Here is a 16,431-nt window from a genome sequence, read left to right on the forward strand (position 1 = left end):
CCGTTATTAACGGTACCTGTCATAGAACGGTTTTTTTCGTTTCTGAATATCTCGTACAACATTAACCCGATTCAAATGAAAATTTTTATGCAAAAGTGTGTAAGTAAAGATAATATTAAAATTATAGAAAATTTTCAAAAAACGCATTTTTGGTTTTTTAAAAAATATTTCAAATTTTTTTTTTGAAAAATCAATTTTTTGAAAACGGATTAATGAAAAATTTTGAAATTTAGTTTTAATGTGTAAATTAATTATTTCTTCAAAATGGCATCCCAACTTTTTTTTTGAAAAATGTTAAAAAATTTTTATATATAAAAAACTATTTTTTTAAAAAACGGCTCCTACAATTTTCGAAAAATTTTTTCTAAAAATACCTTTTTATACAAGAAATAAAATGGCATATTTGTTTTTTTTTTTTTAAGATAATTTAAAACGGAGTTTAATTAATTATAAAAACAGATTTAATTTTTTTATACTACTTATGAAATTTCTTCAAAATATCAAATTTTTAATTTCTTGAATAAAAAGCTTTAACATTATAGTTAATTTAAGCATAAGAGCAAGTACGTGCGACCCCAGTCGTGCAATTTATTTTTCCTTAGGTTCCACAAAATTATTCTTAACTTATTAATGTGAAAAGATTGTGGAACGTAGATATTAATTTTTCATACAACAGACGATTGGTTTTATTTTTTGCGTTTAAAATATTTGTTATTTTTCATAACATATTTGTTTTTGGGGAGATTGTGGAACGTATTTCTTATTGATTCCACTTGAAATTTGTATTATCCAGTCAAATTATTAATTTAATGTTTGGCAAACATTAAACCTGGTATAAATTATAGACATTTTTTTCCAGAGTTCCCACAAAGTGAGTCCTATGCTGTTGTTGTGATAAGTATGTTCAACTTATAAGCTTTTCATTGTACAGACTATTACTTTGACTATCACGTTAACTACTTAAAATTTGTAAAACTTTCCCAAGGCTTATTAGATTTTGTTTCACTTAGGTTGCACAAAATAAATTTTAAGTTTTAGTTTTGTTTTTGCACTACTAAGTGTCAGTACTAAGTTCTTGAGAAAGTAAACAACTTATTCACAGAAATTTGTATCCTAGGTATATCAACTTTTAGGTTCCACAACTTATTTTTAAAACAAAAACTCTTTGTTTTGCAAATATTAAATTTTAAGCTTTTCAAATCTTGTTCCAAATCAAACGGTCAATGCTGCGGCTGCCCCATAGCATTGAGAAACGCATTAAATTTTCATTTTTCTTTTTTCAGAAGTAAAAGGTAGTCACTTCTTTTTTTACAGGAAGAAATCTAGAATTTTTTTAAATTTTAATTTCACAGCTTTTTCTTATGCAAGAAAGATTTATAAATTAAGGAGATTTAAGATTAAGCATTGTAGAATTATTAAAAGGAAAGTTAATTAGGCATTGTGGAATGTATTCATGTAAAGTTTGAAAGATGACTATTTTTGTAGTTAATTTTTAATAAAAATAAGTTTCAAGTGAAAAAATTGTGGAACGTAATTTTTTTCATTTCGAATTTTTTTTTTCTCACTCTCCACAAATATTTTTAATAGAATTTTCGAAAGTAACTTTGTGGAACGTAAGGGAAAAAGTTCATGTTGAACAAAGAAACCTTTGTACAAAATAAATGCTTTTCTTTCAAATCTATATAAAATATTTAGAAAATATATATGTATTTGGAAAATTGTCTACTTCTTTTTGAAATTTAAATTCTTTGCGTTAAGGCTATCATTATTGTCAGTACCTCCCTGAAAGTTTCTCTTTAGCATCTTCTCACATCAACCTAAAATCAAGTCCAGAACAAACGAAGTTGAATATGGACAAAATTAGAACACCGTTTTGTTTGCCTAGCACCAGTCCATCTTCCTTCATCCCACCTCCTTTATCTAAATTCAAATTTACGTACATTTTATGTTTTTGTCTCTGATGTGATTTAGTCAGAAATTTTAAATTTAAATTTAAATTCCATGTCCTTTCTATTTCTTCTGGTCCAACAAAATAAAGTAAATTTTAGTCTTTTGTCTGATTCTGTAGATGTACCTACATTTATTTATGTACAAATTTTTTTGGGAAGAAATGAGAATGTCCTTTTCTTTATTTCTTGTCAAAAAAAAAGAAGACAATCATTTTTGTTTGGCTTTAGCTTGACACAAGTTTTGTCTCATTTTTTAGGTAATGTTTTTTTTTTTATTTTTGTTGTTTGTTTATTTCTTCAATTTTGTCAAGAAACATTTGTGTATACGAAATGATATCGAGAGAGGTGAAATGATATCCTTCAATTACAAGATTTTTGTTTTTTTTTTTATATACGGAAGAATTTGTCATTAGTATGGTGAAATTTTATGTAAATTTAAAATTTGTTTGTATCGTAACGATGGAAATATTTTATTGTTTTATTTTTTGATTTGATAGATAGCCAATAAGGAATCAATCTGAATATTTTGATGAACGTTTTTCGAAGAATTAAATTCGAACAACTTGCGACTGCAAATCCTGGAATACGTTCTTAAACTTTTGAAAATACGCATGTCTAAATATTTTTATTTTGCTATAGAATTCCTTAAATTCTATAAAATTTCTTCGATATTTAACGCTAAGCAGTGGTCCCTAAAAATTTCGGAGAAAAGATCATCATTATTCTTCGTTTATTTGGCAGATTTTTAAACTTTTGTGATTTAAAATGTTTTTATTTCATTTTAATTTTTTTCAAGATTTCTTTTATTTAGGATTTTTTATTTGGAAATCAATTTCTATCTGTCGAGAATATTTTTGGAAGGACTCATCCCAAAACTAAAAATAAATTATTTTTTTTAGTTCACTCTTATTTTATTTTCAGGAATGGAATTTTCGGAACGCATTCTTTAAGTCTAAATTAAAAAAAAAAAACACTTTATTTCGGTATTGTATAACCTTCTAAAAAATCAAAAAAATCACTTGTCACTTGATTTGAGAGACTCAATCGCAAATTGAAGACTTGTCAAATTAAAAAAAAAAAAAACTAAAACACAACAACTCTGCTTTAAAATCTAAAAAGTATGAAACAAACAAATTTTCTAATATTAAATTTCTATCTGATGTTTATTTTCTAAAACACACTTTGAAAAGGTTTTGATCCTAAAACTAATGGTGCAATTTAATTTCTTTATAAGATGGATTTTTTTTTAAATCCTTAGAACCTTTTTAAAAAAAAGTGTATTTACAAATTTTTCAAGACTTTTCAAAAATAAATTTATTTTATCATTATTAAAAAATTAATTAGTCAAGACCTTTTCACTAAATTTCAAAAAAATATTTAAAGAAATAATTGATTTTTCAAAAAAAAGTATATAGGTACATAACTTTTTTTTTGTTTAATCCTTCATTTTTTTTTTTTTTTTTTGAGAAAGAAATTCAGCAATCACGAAAACAGTTTTATGACTGTTACCGTTAATAACGGTTCAAAAATATTTTGATTTATTACTAAGATAGGACTTTGTTTGCAACAATTATTCACGCATTTAACAAATCTGCATTTCAAAATTTTCGAGTACCTATATTAGAGTACAAAAATTATTTTATTTTAAAAATAAAAACAGTTTTTCAATTTGCAATTCAAAACTCAATTTTTGACAAAATTTGTAAATTAAAAAAAAGACCCAAACTTTCAGATCCTAAAAACCCCAAACTAAAAAAAAAATTACTGTGGCATTTAATTTTTCTGCATTGGATTTTTTATTCATTGAAATATTTCAGGAATTGTGACTCAAAGTTAATTATATTTAAAAAATTAAAAATTTTAATAGTTCTAGTTTTTAGTTTAGACGAGTAAATTATTTTTAATTTTTTAATCAATGAAGTTCCAAAAGTGTATAAGTCCGAAAATTTAGATTTGAAAATCCTCCAAGAAAAATTTTTTTTTAAATTTACACAGTTTAAAAATTTTTAGGCAAAAAAACGTATATTTTATGTTGGTAAAACAGTATAATACTTTACTTTTTTGGGATGATTTGACTGTTCATTTGCTGCTCATGATGATTTGCCCTATGATAAGCTATTCTGTGTAAACTGTACAATGATTAGTTGAGTTGAAAAAAATTACACCAAAAGTTTTTGTTTTAAAAAGTGAAGATTTTAGTGTTAAAAGAAATTAATATTCCATACCTATTAATTTTTTTTATTGAATAAATTTTCAGAAAAGAAGTCATCTAGCAAAGGTTTAAATTCACTCAAGTTTGCTTGAAATTTCCTATAAAAATTTTCTTTTTTACGATATTTTCAACAAAAAAGTAAAAATCCATATAAATATCTTAAAACCTCCTCAAAATAAAAAAAACATAAAAAGTATCTTAATCCCCACCATAACTAACTGATGACACACGTTGCGCGTTGCTCGCACACATGTGTTAACTTTTATCATCATAAAAACCATAAAAATCCCAGCCAGCTGGGTCAAATTACCATCATTATTGGCTATGGGTGCGGGATATATATATAAACTTAATGCCCTCTTTCTGAAACGTCAAAGCTTAAATATCTCTCTCTCTGTCCATTTATTAAAACCCATTAAATCCTATTAGTCTATTTCTCCATTATTATTATTATTATATTTTTTTTTTCTGCTTCATCTTTTTATTTTCTAAAGCGGTATGAAATTGAGAGAGGGGGTGGGGAATGGGGAGGTGCGTTTCAACAATCTGTTCTTTCCTCCCCCAATTACATATATAGCCTCTTCTGTCTGAGGCGGCGGCGACAGATGTGAAAAAATTCCTTAACTGCATTTTCCAAGTCAGATTATCCTTCCTCGTTTCGTGGCATTGGCAGTCATCATACTTGGGGCTCATTTTGTTCAAACGCGTGAATAAGAAATTTTCTTAGATGTTTTTTTTTTTTTTTATTTATTTTTGCTTCTTGTTTAAGAGTTGGGAGCGTGCTTTTCATTTTATTTTCTCATCAATGTATAATACGATATTCAAACCCAAACACAAGTGACAACATCCCACGACCGACCCACCACCAAGAGTTCGTGATGTCGTTTCAAAACGACGACGACGTAGATGATGATGATGATTATGACGACGACAAAGGAGGAGATGGAGTAATAATGAGAGAGTCAATATCCAAGGACTTCGTTATAACATGCCATATCCCGGCGAGAGAGTGGACTTGGACTTTGACTTTGACTCTGGGTTCGACTTTAATTCAAACGGTGGATCTAAGGGTTCAATATTATTTCCTTTTCTTTTTTTTTGTTACAAATCTTTCTTTTTTCATCGTTCTTGTTCCTTCCCACTTAATGTTCAGCTAAGCCAACAGTTGCGTTGATTTTTTTTTGTTCACTTTTTCCCACACTCTTTTAAGATTTTCAAGAATAAAGAATCCATTTGAACGTTACAGAAGGTTTTAAGAAAAAAAGAAAAACCCCTAGAAGATCCTTCAATTCAACAATTTGATTTTTATTAAATTTACCGCCCTCTCACGCACGCTAAGGATACTTTTATATAATTTTTTTTTTTCTTACTTGTAAGGATATTCGCGATGAACAGTGGATCATTTGGTCAGAAAAAAAAACTAGACCAATTAACTTTTTTTAATTTGTATGCATTTAAAAGGATTTAAAAGTCCACAAAAAATTATTATCATATTTTTTATTTTTAAAACTAAGTTTTTCATTTTTAAAATTAAATTTTTTATTTTTCAAATTAAGTTTTTAATTTTTCAAATTAAGTTTTTAAAGTTTTAAATTTTTAAAATTATGTTTTAAATTTTTAAAATAAAGTTTTTAGTTTAAAAATCAACTTTTCAATTTTAAAAATCAAATTTTTAATTTTGAAAATTAAGTTTTTAGTTTTTAAAGTTAAGTTTTTAATTTTTCAAATTAAGTTTTTAATTTTTCAAGTCAAGTTTTTAAAGTTTTAAATTTTTAAACTAAGTTTTTAATTTTTAAAATAAAGTTTTTAATTTTTAAAACCAACTTTTTAACTTTAAAAATTAAATTTTTAATTTTAAAAATTAAGTTTTTAGTTTTTAAAATTAAGTTTTTAATTTTTAAAATAAAGTTTTTAATTTTTAAAATCAACTTTTTAATTTTTCAAATTAAGTTTTTAATTTTTCAAGTTAAGTTTTTAAAGTTTTTAATTTTTCAAAATTATGTTTTTAGTTTTTAAAACTATGTTTTTAATTTTTAAAATAAAGTTTTTAATTTTTAAAATCAACCTTTTAATTTTAAAAATTAAATTTTTAATTTTTAAAACTAAGTTTTTATATTTTCAAATTATGTTTTAAATTTTAAAAATTAAGTTTTTAATTTTTAATATTAAATTTTAATTTTTAAAATTATCTTTAATTTTTACAATTAAGTTTTTAATTTTTAAAATTAAGTTTTTAATTTTTTCATTTTCCGTTTAAAAAAAATCTTATTAAATTTTTTTCTTGAAAATTCGAAGCCAACAAAAATTCTTTTTTTTTTTCAAAAAATACATCCAAAAGTTCTACTGTATGTCTCCCGTTGACTGACAATTTTAAAACTTATACAATCTAATTTTTATTTCTTCTACCCTGCCGACACTCTATAATTTCTTTATATTCTGACAAATTTAATATACGTCTTATATATAGGCCCAGAAAAAACCAACAACAAAAACAAAAAATTTCCTTCGGCCTTTCGACGTAATTTTTCTGTTTACTTGTCAAGTGGACGAACGAAAAAAACGTTAATAATAAAAATTTTACGATGAAACAAACAAAACAAAAAAAAAAATCTGAAAAAAAAAACAACGAAATGTTTCATCCTGAGAGGAAATTGCATTTGATCCTGTTCCTGTGAGATGATGTGCTTTTTGCTTTTCTCTCGTAAACTCAAACTGTGTGTGTTTGTGAAAGTGAAGGTGCCATTTCCTGTGTCACCAACACACACACCATCAGCGAATTGTTTGAAAGAAGATTTTCGCTTAGCTTATGAACTTTATGAATAAATTAATATTTTAAGTTTGTTGTTCTTTGGCAGACGAAACAAAAAAGAAAAAGAAGAAAAAAAACTGAGGAAGGACTTTCTCTCTTCTCCATCTATACCGCAAGAACCACCATCATTTTTTTTTAAGTGAAAATTGTGTCTTAGTGTAAAAAGTAGTCAAAGAAGAAGAAACAAAAAAAAAATCTGAACTCTCGTTAATCCTTTAAAAGGATGATAAGTACTTTTGGGAAAATTTTCAATAAATTCTTCGACAACAAAAAAAGAGATTCATAAGTAAAACAAAAAAGAAGCAAAAAAAGAAAATAAGAAGTAAAGTTAAAGATTTTGGAAAGAGGCCGCTAGATAGTAACTTGTTCCTTATGGTTCACCATAACCATGGTTGATACCTACTTTAGTGTTAGTGAAATTATTAATTTATGGACTTGGCAAGGCTAAGTTTACAATCTCAAAACAGTAACACAGAAGAGGGCTTTTTAGTCGAGTTGAGTAATATTTAAATTTGTTTGATGAGATGCAGCTGTGTAAAAGTTTCTTTTTTTTTCAAGACGAAAATAACTAATGAAAGGCAATGGAATATATTATTTTTTCTTTGAGTTAAGGGTTTAATCTGCAGGGAACTCTGATCTAGTGTGGGTAATTATTGTTAAAACTTAAAAATAAATCCTTGACACTATTTTACATAAAACAAAATTGAGAGGTTAAATAATTCACGTTTTCATATTCAAAATAGTAAGTTTGTCAAGAAAGAACTGCTAAGGTACTTATCATAATTCGATGATTGAGGTTTCATTAGAAACGTTTTATTTGTCCATTGGATTTTAATATGATTCCTTCTGGTGGCAAAAGCCATTAACTTTAATTTATTTAATTTCTAATATATAGGGTTTCTTGCAATACTTTATTATATTACTTTTTAAAAAGATCATAAACGGGCGAAATTATTGCAAAAACTCAACTCCGTATAGTTCATGATTTTGCGTCTAGAGGGCGTAGTATGAGAAAAGTTTTGATAGCTTATAACTAGCGGACAAATAAGGAGTTTTTAACGGTATATTTTTTATTAAATTATGATAAGTAGTTTAGAAGTTATGAGGGAACATACATACTCAAATTCATACAAACAGGTTTTTCATGGTTCATAATAATTTAAACAAATAAAATATTTTTTTTTTTCTTGTAACTTATCACTGCTCAGTTTATCATAGGACAAGTCATCACGGACAGTCCATCAAAGGCTAATTCATCACAACGAACATTTCATTAAGGGTAACAAGTTACAAAAAAATAAAAAAAAAAAACCTATAATCACCTAAAACCGTCATTTTTTAAAAGAAAGACATTTGAATAAATTCATCAAATTTCTGATCCGACCTTCGAATAATTTTCTTTTATGATGAGATGTCCATGATGAGTTTTCCTATGATGGTTTGTGCTGCGATTTTTTGGGTTGATGTTAAATTTGGGATCGGGTCAAAATTCTGCTTTTTTAGCGAAAATTCTGTTTTTCAAAATTCTGCCTTTTTTCTATTCTGTTTTTCAAAATTCTGCCTTTTAAAATTCTGCTTTTCAAAATTCTGCCAGCATTATACTTGAACAAAAAAATTCTGCCAATTCTATTTTTTTTTTTATACCACTGACTAAAGAAAAATGCACCTCATTAATGTAATTCAGCATTATTTGTACTTTCCTAAATTTTTTTTATTGAAGTGTCGCAAATATTTTTTAAAATATACTGACTTTCTTTCAAATAAAATCTGTATACTAATTGGAACCGAAGTTGTTTGATACAAAATATTCCTTTTCTTATTCAAATTTTTGAATATTCATCTTTATTTGATAAATTAATAAATTTTTAATTATTTTCGGAAATGTTTAATATTAAAAACTTTTTTTTAATATTTTCAAATTTATTCATTTATAAAACAAAATTTAATATGCATTTAAAGAATGACAAATTATGTAGGTAAGTATTCAAATAAGTAGATAATTTTTCAAAAAGATGATTTTACAGAATTCTGTAAAAAAATTAAAAAAGAGTTTCGAAAATGTAACATTTTCCAAACCCTTTATTAATTTTTTCCAGAATTTTGAAAAACAGAATTATGAAAAGCAGAATTTTGAAAAACAGAATTTTGAAAAGCAGAATTTTGAATCCAGAATTTTGGAAAGCAAAATTTTGAAATCAGAATTTTGACCCCGGCAGAATTTATATATGTATTTATATAAAATTAATTTAATCTCAATTTTATGTCTCTTTTCAAAAAATCATACACTCTGCTAACTAGACTGAATTAATTATCTGAAACATTTTTATATTCTCAAAAGTTCTATGACCGAAGAGCCAATTAAGTACCAGAAAAAAGCTAACAAGTCCTTTTATAGCATTCCATCTCTTTCCTTTTCATTTCTATTTTTATATACAAATCAACTTGAAAAGAACACAAACACACACACAAAATGAATATACAACAACAGAAATACGTAAAAAAAAAGAATTACAAAAAAAGAAAAACAGTTTCCTCAATTGCAGGTGAAACAACTTGTCAAAAAGCCCATATCTTGGTTACGAGTACGTGACGGTCACATTCTAACTGTAGATCAAACAACATTCATTGCTGATCAACGCTTCCAATCAATCTACACACCCAATCCGGAACGCTGGTCCTTGCAAATCAAATATGTGCAAACAAAAGATGCTGGCACCTATGAGTGTCAGGTGTCCACCGAACCGAAAACGAGTGCCATCGTCAGTCTCAACATAGTTGGTAATTGATGTGTGATGCTCTGTCACATTCATTCTTCATTCATTAATATCCTATCTCTATCTATCTATCTCCTCCAAATATACAAGTACAAGTAGATAGATAGATGGAAAGAGTCTTTGTTTTATGTCGTATGCATGCACGAATAAACTAACTGTATCTGTGTTGTGTAGATGTATAACAGGATAATTGTGTATGGCCCTTATTTTCATGTCGTTTTAGAACCGAAAACGGAATTAATTGGCGAATCGAATCGGCATGTCAAGGCTGGCAGTCAAGTGAAGTTACGTTGCATCATTAGCCAGGCTTTAGAGCCTCCATTATATATTAATTGGTACCACAATCGTCAGCAAATCTTTTTGCATAACCGAAAGGGTTGGCGGACCGAAATCGAACGTGATGTTGCAGTGAGTGGAACAACTGCAACTGGCTCCTCATCCTCGTCGTCGTCCTCTTTATCCTCTTCAAATAGTAACAACAACAACAACATCAGCCAGGACAAACAGAGTACTACGGTAAGTAGTAAGTAGGCTGGAAGAGAGCCTTTTTTGAAGGTATACACTACACAGGGACACGTGAGGACGACGCATCACATTGCACATGCAAAAGACCAGAATGTGTCCTTGTTCTGGTGTTCCAAATTCCCTTTTTTTTTCATATTTATTTTTTTTTTTTTTATTTTTCCAACTCTTGTAGTGTAATGTACTTTTTCCTAGGATCAGCCTTTTTTATAAAAAAAAATATATATACATTTTGTGTATCCTTCAATTTCAATTACAGATTGCATCATTAATTATACCATCGGTGGGCAAAAAGGACTCAGGGAATTATACATGCAGTCCGTCAAACAGTGAGCCCATAACAGTTGTGCTGCATGTCCTCAATGGTAAGTGAGAGTGAGAGAGAGAGAGAGAGCGAAACTCCTTTACATATACAACACATATGTAGGGCATGAAATGGAAATTCTTGCTAACGAACAGTGTGTTTGACAAAAAAACACAAAATTATAATTGCTAGCAATAAATTGGAATGTGAAGTTTTCTTATGCGCCACGGGTGGCTAAAGTTGGAATTAATTAAGCTCAAGAACATGCAAAAGTGCGACACAAAATGAAATACGTCGTTGCGCATTTAGCACGAAAGTCACTTTATTGCCTTACGAATTCTTTTGGTTAATAACATTTCGTTATTTTGCTTAACTCGGAAACTTTGATTGACAGAAGTGTTAATAAAGGTTATTGCGGTAGTTTGGATTTATTGAAAGAGTATGAACAATTTTTGCAGTCTTTCAAAAATAATATTCAAGAATTCAGAGTAAATAGGTATTAAAATTGTTTATTATTTTTGATAAGTCATTTGAGAAATACTTATTTTGTAGGGAAATTATCTTTCTAGGTATATCTTTTTTCCAAAGAATTAATCATATATCGAAATTTCAAAATATTTCCCACCAAAGTTACAAACCTTGAAATTTTGTTTTTGTAATTTTTCAAAGTTTTCAACTATTCACATACCTGAAAATAAAAATAAAAAAATATATTAGATTAATTGTATTGAAATAACAAATATAATAAGAACTAAAATTACAATTTTGTCAAAAAGGAAACTTATTTAATTTTCTGCTTTTTAAAATTAACGACGGAGCTACTAAACAAGATACAATTAAAGCATAAAAAGATCGTGAAAGTGAGTAAAAATCACATTTTCCAGAAAATTACTGGAATAGTTTTACAAAATTTTGGTAAATAGAGAAAACAAAATGTTCCACATACACCGTAGTGACCCGCTTCGATAGAGTTTTTTAATATTATGCTATGCCTCACAATTTAATACTTTTAAAATGAATTGCTAAACAAGATAAAATGTCAATAAGCAAAACAATATCAAATTGGGTCACTGTATTGTATGTGGAACTTTTTTTTTATTGAACAATGCGAATCATAAAAACAATTTTTTTGTCGATTAAAAGTAACTAAAAAATAGATCTTAAATGACTGTTTAGATCTTATAGGGTAAAAGCGGGTGAGATGGCGCACTTTAAATATCTTTTACATTTATTACTCTAAAAATGTATGAAAAATATTTTTAGCTTTCTTTAAATATTTTAAATCGAAGTAGCCAGTATTCGTTTCTTTGTCTTTGAAACAAAAAATTAAAAAAAAAATTCAAAGCAAATCATGTGATGATTTTTTTCGAATTTTTTTTTCGCTCTTTTTTGTTTGTTCCGATATTTTCTGAGTCGGTGGGATCTTAGATGCCCTTGATACACCAATACAAACAAAAGAGTATAAGTTATAGATTGCGTGTGAAATCTGAGATCTAGTTCTATCTGCTTTTTACGGGTGCTTAGGCGCATTCCGTACAAGAATTTTTCAATTGAGTATAGTGTTAGCATGTGCCATATCACCCTCAAAATATTTTTTTTAAGTAATTCAAACAAGTTCAAATTTTATAAAAAAGACGACTAATTGCAATCTATTATATGGCATGCATTGATGCTTGACTCCTTCACATCGTTCAACCATTTTTGCAATGAATTTAACAATAGAAACCTAAAACAAACTCATGCGCCATCTCACCCACCCTATAGGGGGAGATGATTTTCTTAAAACTTTTTTTTTCTATATTAATTTAAAAATATAAATTTAAAATATAAAATAATACGTTGGGTATTGAATATAGAACATTTTTGCATTGTTAGAAATATGAAATGTGGTTTACTTTGTAAAATATGACAAAAATAAAAAAGGTATGCCATCTCACCCGCTTTTACCCTAATTTTATGTAATAAGATCTCAAACCAAGTTTGGGTAGCAATCTTGTTTCATTTCTAGAAATTCGTTAAAACCTTTTACTTTTTTGTCTATCATTTGCCATCAGTTTCGCATCAACGTCTATTGACTCGTATAATGATAATCATGATTCCTTATCCTGTAATTAGAAAATGATAATTGTCTAAAATGTTATTGTTATTTTACATTGATTTCTGATGAAAAATTATTATTGACAAAACTATATTATAAAGGGTACCAAAACAAAATATATTGTTATTTCTTGATTAGCCTTTTTTAAATAGAAATGGTAATTTAAATTAAATAATTAAAGGTAAATATGATTTGCAAACGGATTTAGATATTTGATTAAAAAAAAATTATTTTCCAAGAGCTGAACTTGAACTTCAGAATAAATCATATTATTTTTTTTTTACTAAAAACCTTCAAACATTTACAAAAAAGAAAGAAATGTGAGTGTGAAAAAAATTTTTCCATATACCTACCTAATTATCTCTTGAACCGAAACTTTTTACGAACTAAGTACTTGAAAAAAGAAATTTTTTTCATCAGAAATGAATGTAAAAAGATGTTTCATACAAAAATTTCAGTTTGAATAAATTACTTTCAACTTTTAGGTTCGATCAAAAAAATTTTTTAAATCACATAAAATCTTATGTGACAGTTTACGCAGAGAAAAAGGTAGGGAATAAGAGTTTCAGTTTCGTTTCAGCAAATGGCCCTTAGTAGCTAAATATTTCTGACACATAGTGTTTATGAGTGATTTTTGCTATTAAAATCGTCTTTGTGCTTTATGAGATCATTTCCAATCCCCTTACGCAGTTTTGAGATCACCCTTCATCACCCTGAGCCTGACGATACGACTAATTAACCTCAAGTTAAAAGACTAACAAGTTTTCAAATCAAAATCACGAAAAAAATCGAAAAAAAAACGATTTGATATACCTAATTCTTTAAACAGCTAAAATCTAAACTTTTATACTGATTGGAGTTTCAAGATAAAGACTTTCTTGGATAAAAATTAACGATATAACAAAAAAAAAAAACAATAAAAAAAATCATATTAATCAAAAGTTGTTCTTGAGTTTTAAACAGAAATTTAATTTATTTTTATGAAACCGTATAGTTGAAAACGAAAACTTAATCAAATCAGAAAAACTAATGTCTGTTAGCTCACAACCAAGGTAACTGAAGCGAAAATGACGCGATATGTTCATGAGCATTGAGCAGAGCAGTCTGATAGATTTATCTTCGCAGTAGCTTTGATATGAATCAAAGTTAGTTAAAATTGTTTACTAAGAAGAAATAAATTTATTTTATTTTATTTTTTGCATTTGACAAATTTAAATTTGTTCAATAACTTCTGAATATTTTGAAATATTATTTATACTCTATCAGTTTAAACTCCTTCTAGCCCCTTTTAAAATTTCTATAGAAAAACAAAAATACTGTTTTATGGAAATTGTAAAACATTTTACACAAAGATTGTGCCATAACTACATGGTTATTATTACGGTTGACCTTGAAAGTTTGTATTTTTTTTAAATAAATATTTGATAGTTTTTCGTTGAATTTTTGCATTTGTATCTTGAAAACTTGATGGGGTAAAATAGACGGATTTGGTTTCAGCGACCTTAAAACCTAAGAATTCCATTAAAAAATAGCGCAAAACTAACACTTCTAAATGGTTTCAGAAAGACATCGGAAAACCCCGTTATCTTAAAAACTGTCCATTTTTCGACTTTCTGTCCATATCGATTTTTGATCAGGGGCTTTAAGAGAACAACATACTTCAGAGAACAACATATTTCAGACAATTTCACCGACGGCCACTTCCCATACAAAATGTGCGGGGTCCTTTCAGAAGTAAAAAAAGTTATATTCAAAATGGGTCACTGTGGTGTATGAGTATTTTTTTTTTTTTTTTTTCAATTTAACAATGTTAACCTTTAAAGTAAAAATTTTAATCTTTGTGCATTTCTTATTAAGTCCCATAACAGAATGAACATTTATCTTAAAGTTCTTAAAAGTGTGATTTTTTTGGACTAACTACAGATTTGTATTTCACTTCGCAAAACATCCTTTCACTAAAACTAAATGTATAGACTTTTTAGATACTTGGTTCTTTTACTTTTGGTAACTAGAAATAATTTCTTTCTTCCATGTATTAGTTTCCTTTGTCCCTTTAAACAACAAGAAAATACTTTTTCCTAACAAAAAATCATTTTTAAAATTAAGTAAACTTCAGATAAAATGTTCGCAGACACCTTTTTCTAAACCACGTTTTTCCTGCGTTAAAAAAATCGAAGCTTGGAAATTGTAAATATATCAAATTAAATTTTTATGTCTTAGACTTAAGGGAACAGTAAGATCAATTTTAGATTTAAAAAAAAAATTCTTCCATTGATTTTATCTCAAATCAAATATCTAAAATCTCCTACTCTTTAAGTCAATACAAAAAAACATAGAAATATTTCATCAATTTCCACAATTTAAAAAATGTCGTTTTGGTATCGCAAATTGAAGTTTTTCTTATCCAGATGCAAAATATAGTCCAGTCACTGACATTGTTGTCACTAAAATTAAACTTAGTACAGTAGCAACTGGTAGTCGAGAGGTTAAAACATGCTAATGGTTCCAACAAAATATAAAATAAACCTTGATTGTATTTAAAATAAATTTCACTAGCCTATAGATAATAAAATATAAGTTTATGTTAATATTAAAAAAAAAAAAAAAAATGTATCTGCAGTACATACTTTTATACCCTCCTCGTGCATATTATTAAATAAACTTAGTCCTGAATTTTTGTCGTCCTTCATGTACTTGAACGTAGGGCACATACCAATGTGTAATCCTTGTATGATTTTATAAAACTATTTTTCGCATCATGCACTGAATAATTTACATAACCTGCATTATGCATGCATATTTATATTTAATAGTAACTTTGGTAGAGAGGTAGGTCTAGGTTTAAATATATGCATCCATATACGCATATATATACATTATGCATACATGTTTTTTTTTAATATTATTTAAAAAAATAATGTACACACGAATGAAGGTCTGTGTGCCATTGCACACAAGCTCATTACCATAAATGCATTAATATATGAAATGTAATCCAATTCAATTTAAGTAATTGAAACATTTCACAATAAATTTGACAAAGTAAATTTTGTTTAAAAAAATATAATATGAGTAAAAATTCATAAAATGTCGAGAAAAACAAAAATTTTTAATAAAATTTATAATAATTTATAAAAAAAAAAAACTAAAAGGACGAAAAACGTGAATTTTTATTTTGTATGTTTATTTGTTGTGAAATCGTGATTTAACCAATACCCCATGATTACATTTTAATTTGGCTCAGCACATTACACGCATTTTTCATCGTCCTCTCTGATTTTATTTTGAATTTTCATTTTGTGTGTTTACGCAATCATTATACAAGTGAAGTTAAATAAAATAATAAAATAAATGGATAAAGGAAGGATTTCATGCAGGATAATAATAGCAGACGTAAGCAGCCAATATAATGCTCTTTCGGCGACTTCTGAAATGAATGTGAATGCAACTCATCGAAATTAACATTATGCCACAACATCAACTCAGCATTCAGCAGTCAATATAAAATTAAACAGATTGTGACAGTTTTTTTTGTCGTATGATTTTGCTTTTTTTCTGGTATCGTTTATCAGTAATTTTAGAGTAATCACAAAAATATGTAAAATATAAATATAATACAAAAATTTAAAAATATAAAAATATAAAAATATAAAAATTTAAAAATTTAAAAATATAAAAATATAAAAATATAAAATTATAAAAGTATAAAAATATAAAAATTTACAAATATAAAAATATAAAAATATAAAAATAGAAAAATATA

At 26.9% G+C, this 16,431-nt stretch overlaps 1 protein-coding gene and 1 long non-coding RNA gene across 3 annotated transcripts in view; one reads left to right on the forward strand and one right to left on the reverse strand.

Annotated features, from left to right (window-relative positions):
• Positions 1-11,243, reverse strand: part of LOC129919857 (uncharacterized) — a 181,781-nt gene extending 170,538 nt beyond the window's left edge. Inside the window, exon 1 of the long non-coding RNA XR_008773128.1 lies at positions 11,209-11,243. This is a non-coding gene — a long non-coding RNA (uncharacterized LOC129919857). The remainder of the gene's footprint in view (positions 1-11,208) is intronic.
• The window catches only part of LOC129919855 (uncharacterized), a 42,709-nt gene that overhangs the window by 22,858 nt on the left and 3,420 nt on the right, over positions 1-16,431 (forward strand). The window contains exons 3-5 of one of the 2 annotated variants that reach the window (XM_056000942.1): positions 9,499-9,748; positions 9,968-10,260; positions 10,526-10,631. In XM_056000942.1, the coding sequence (XP_055856917.1) occupies positions 9,499-9,748; positions 9,968-10,260; positions 10,526-10,631 (649 nt within the window). The remainder of the gene's footprint in view (positions 1-9,498; positions 9,749-9,967; positions 10,261-10,525; positions 10,632-16,431) is intronic. The other variant, XM_056000944.1, reaches the window with a different exon arrangement.

This window comes from Episyrphus balteatus, chromosome 4 (assembly GCF_945859705.1).
Source record: "Episyrphus balteatus chromosome 4, idEpiBalt1.1, whole genome shotgun sequence".
Classification (NCBI taxonomy): Eukaryota; Metazoa; Arthropoda; class Insecta; order Diptera; family Syrphidae; genus Episyrphus; species Episyrphus balteatus.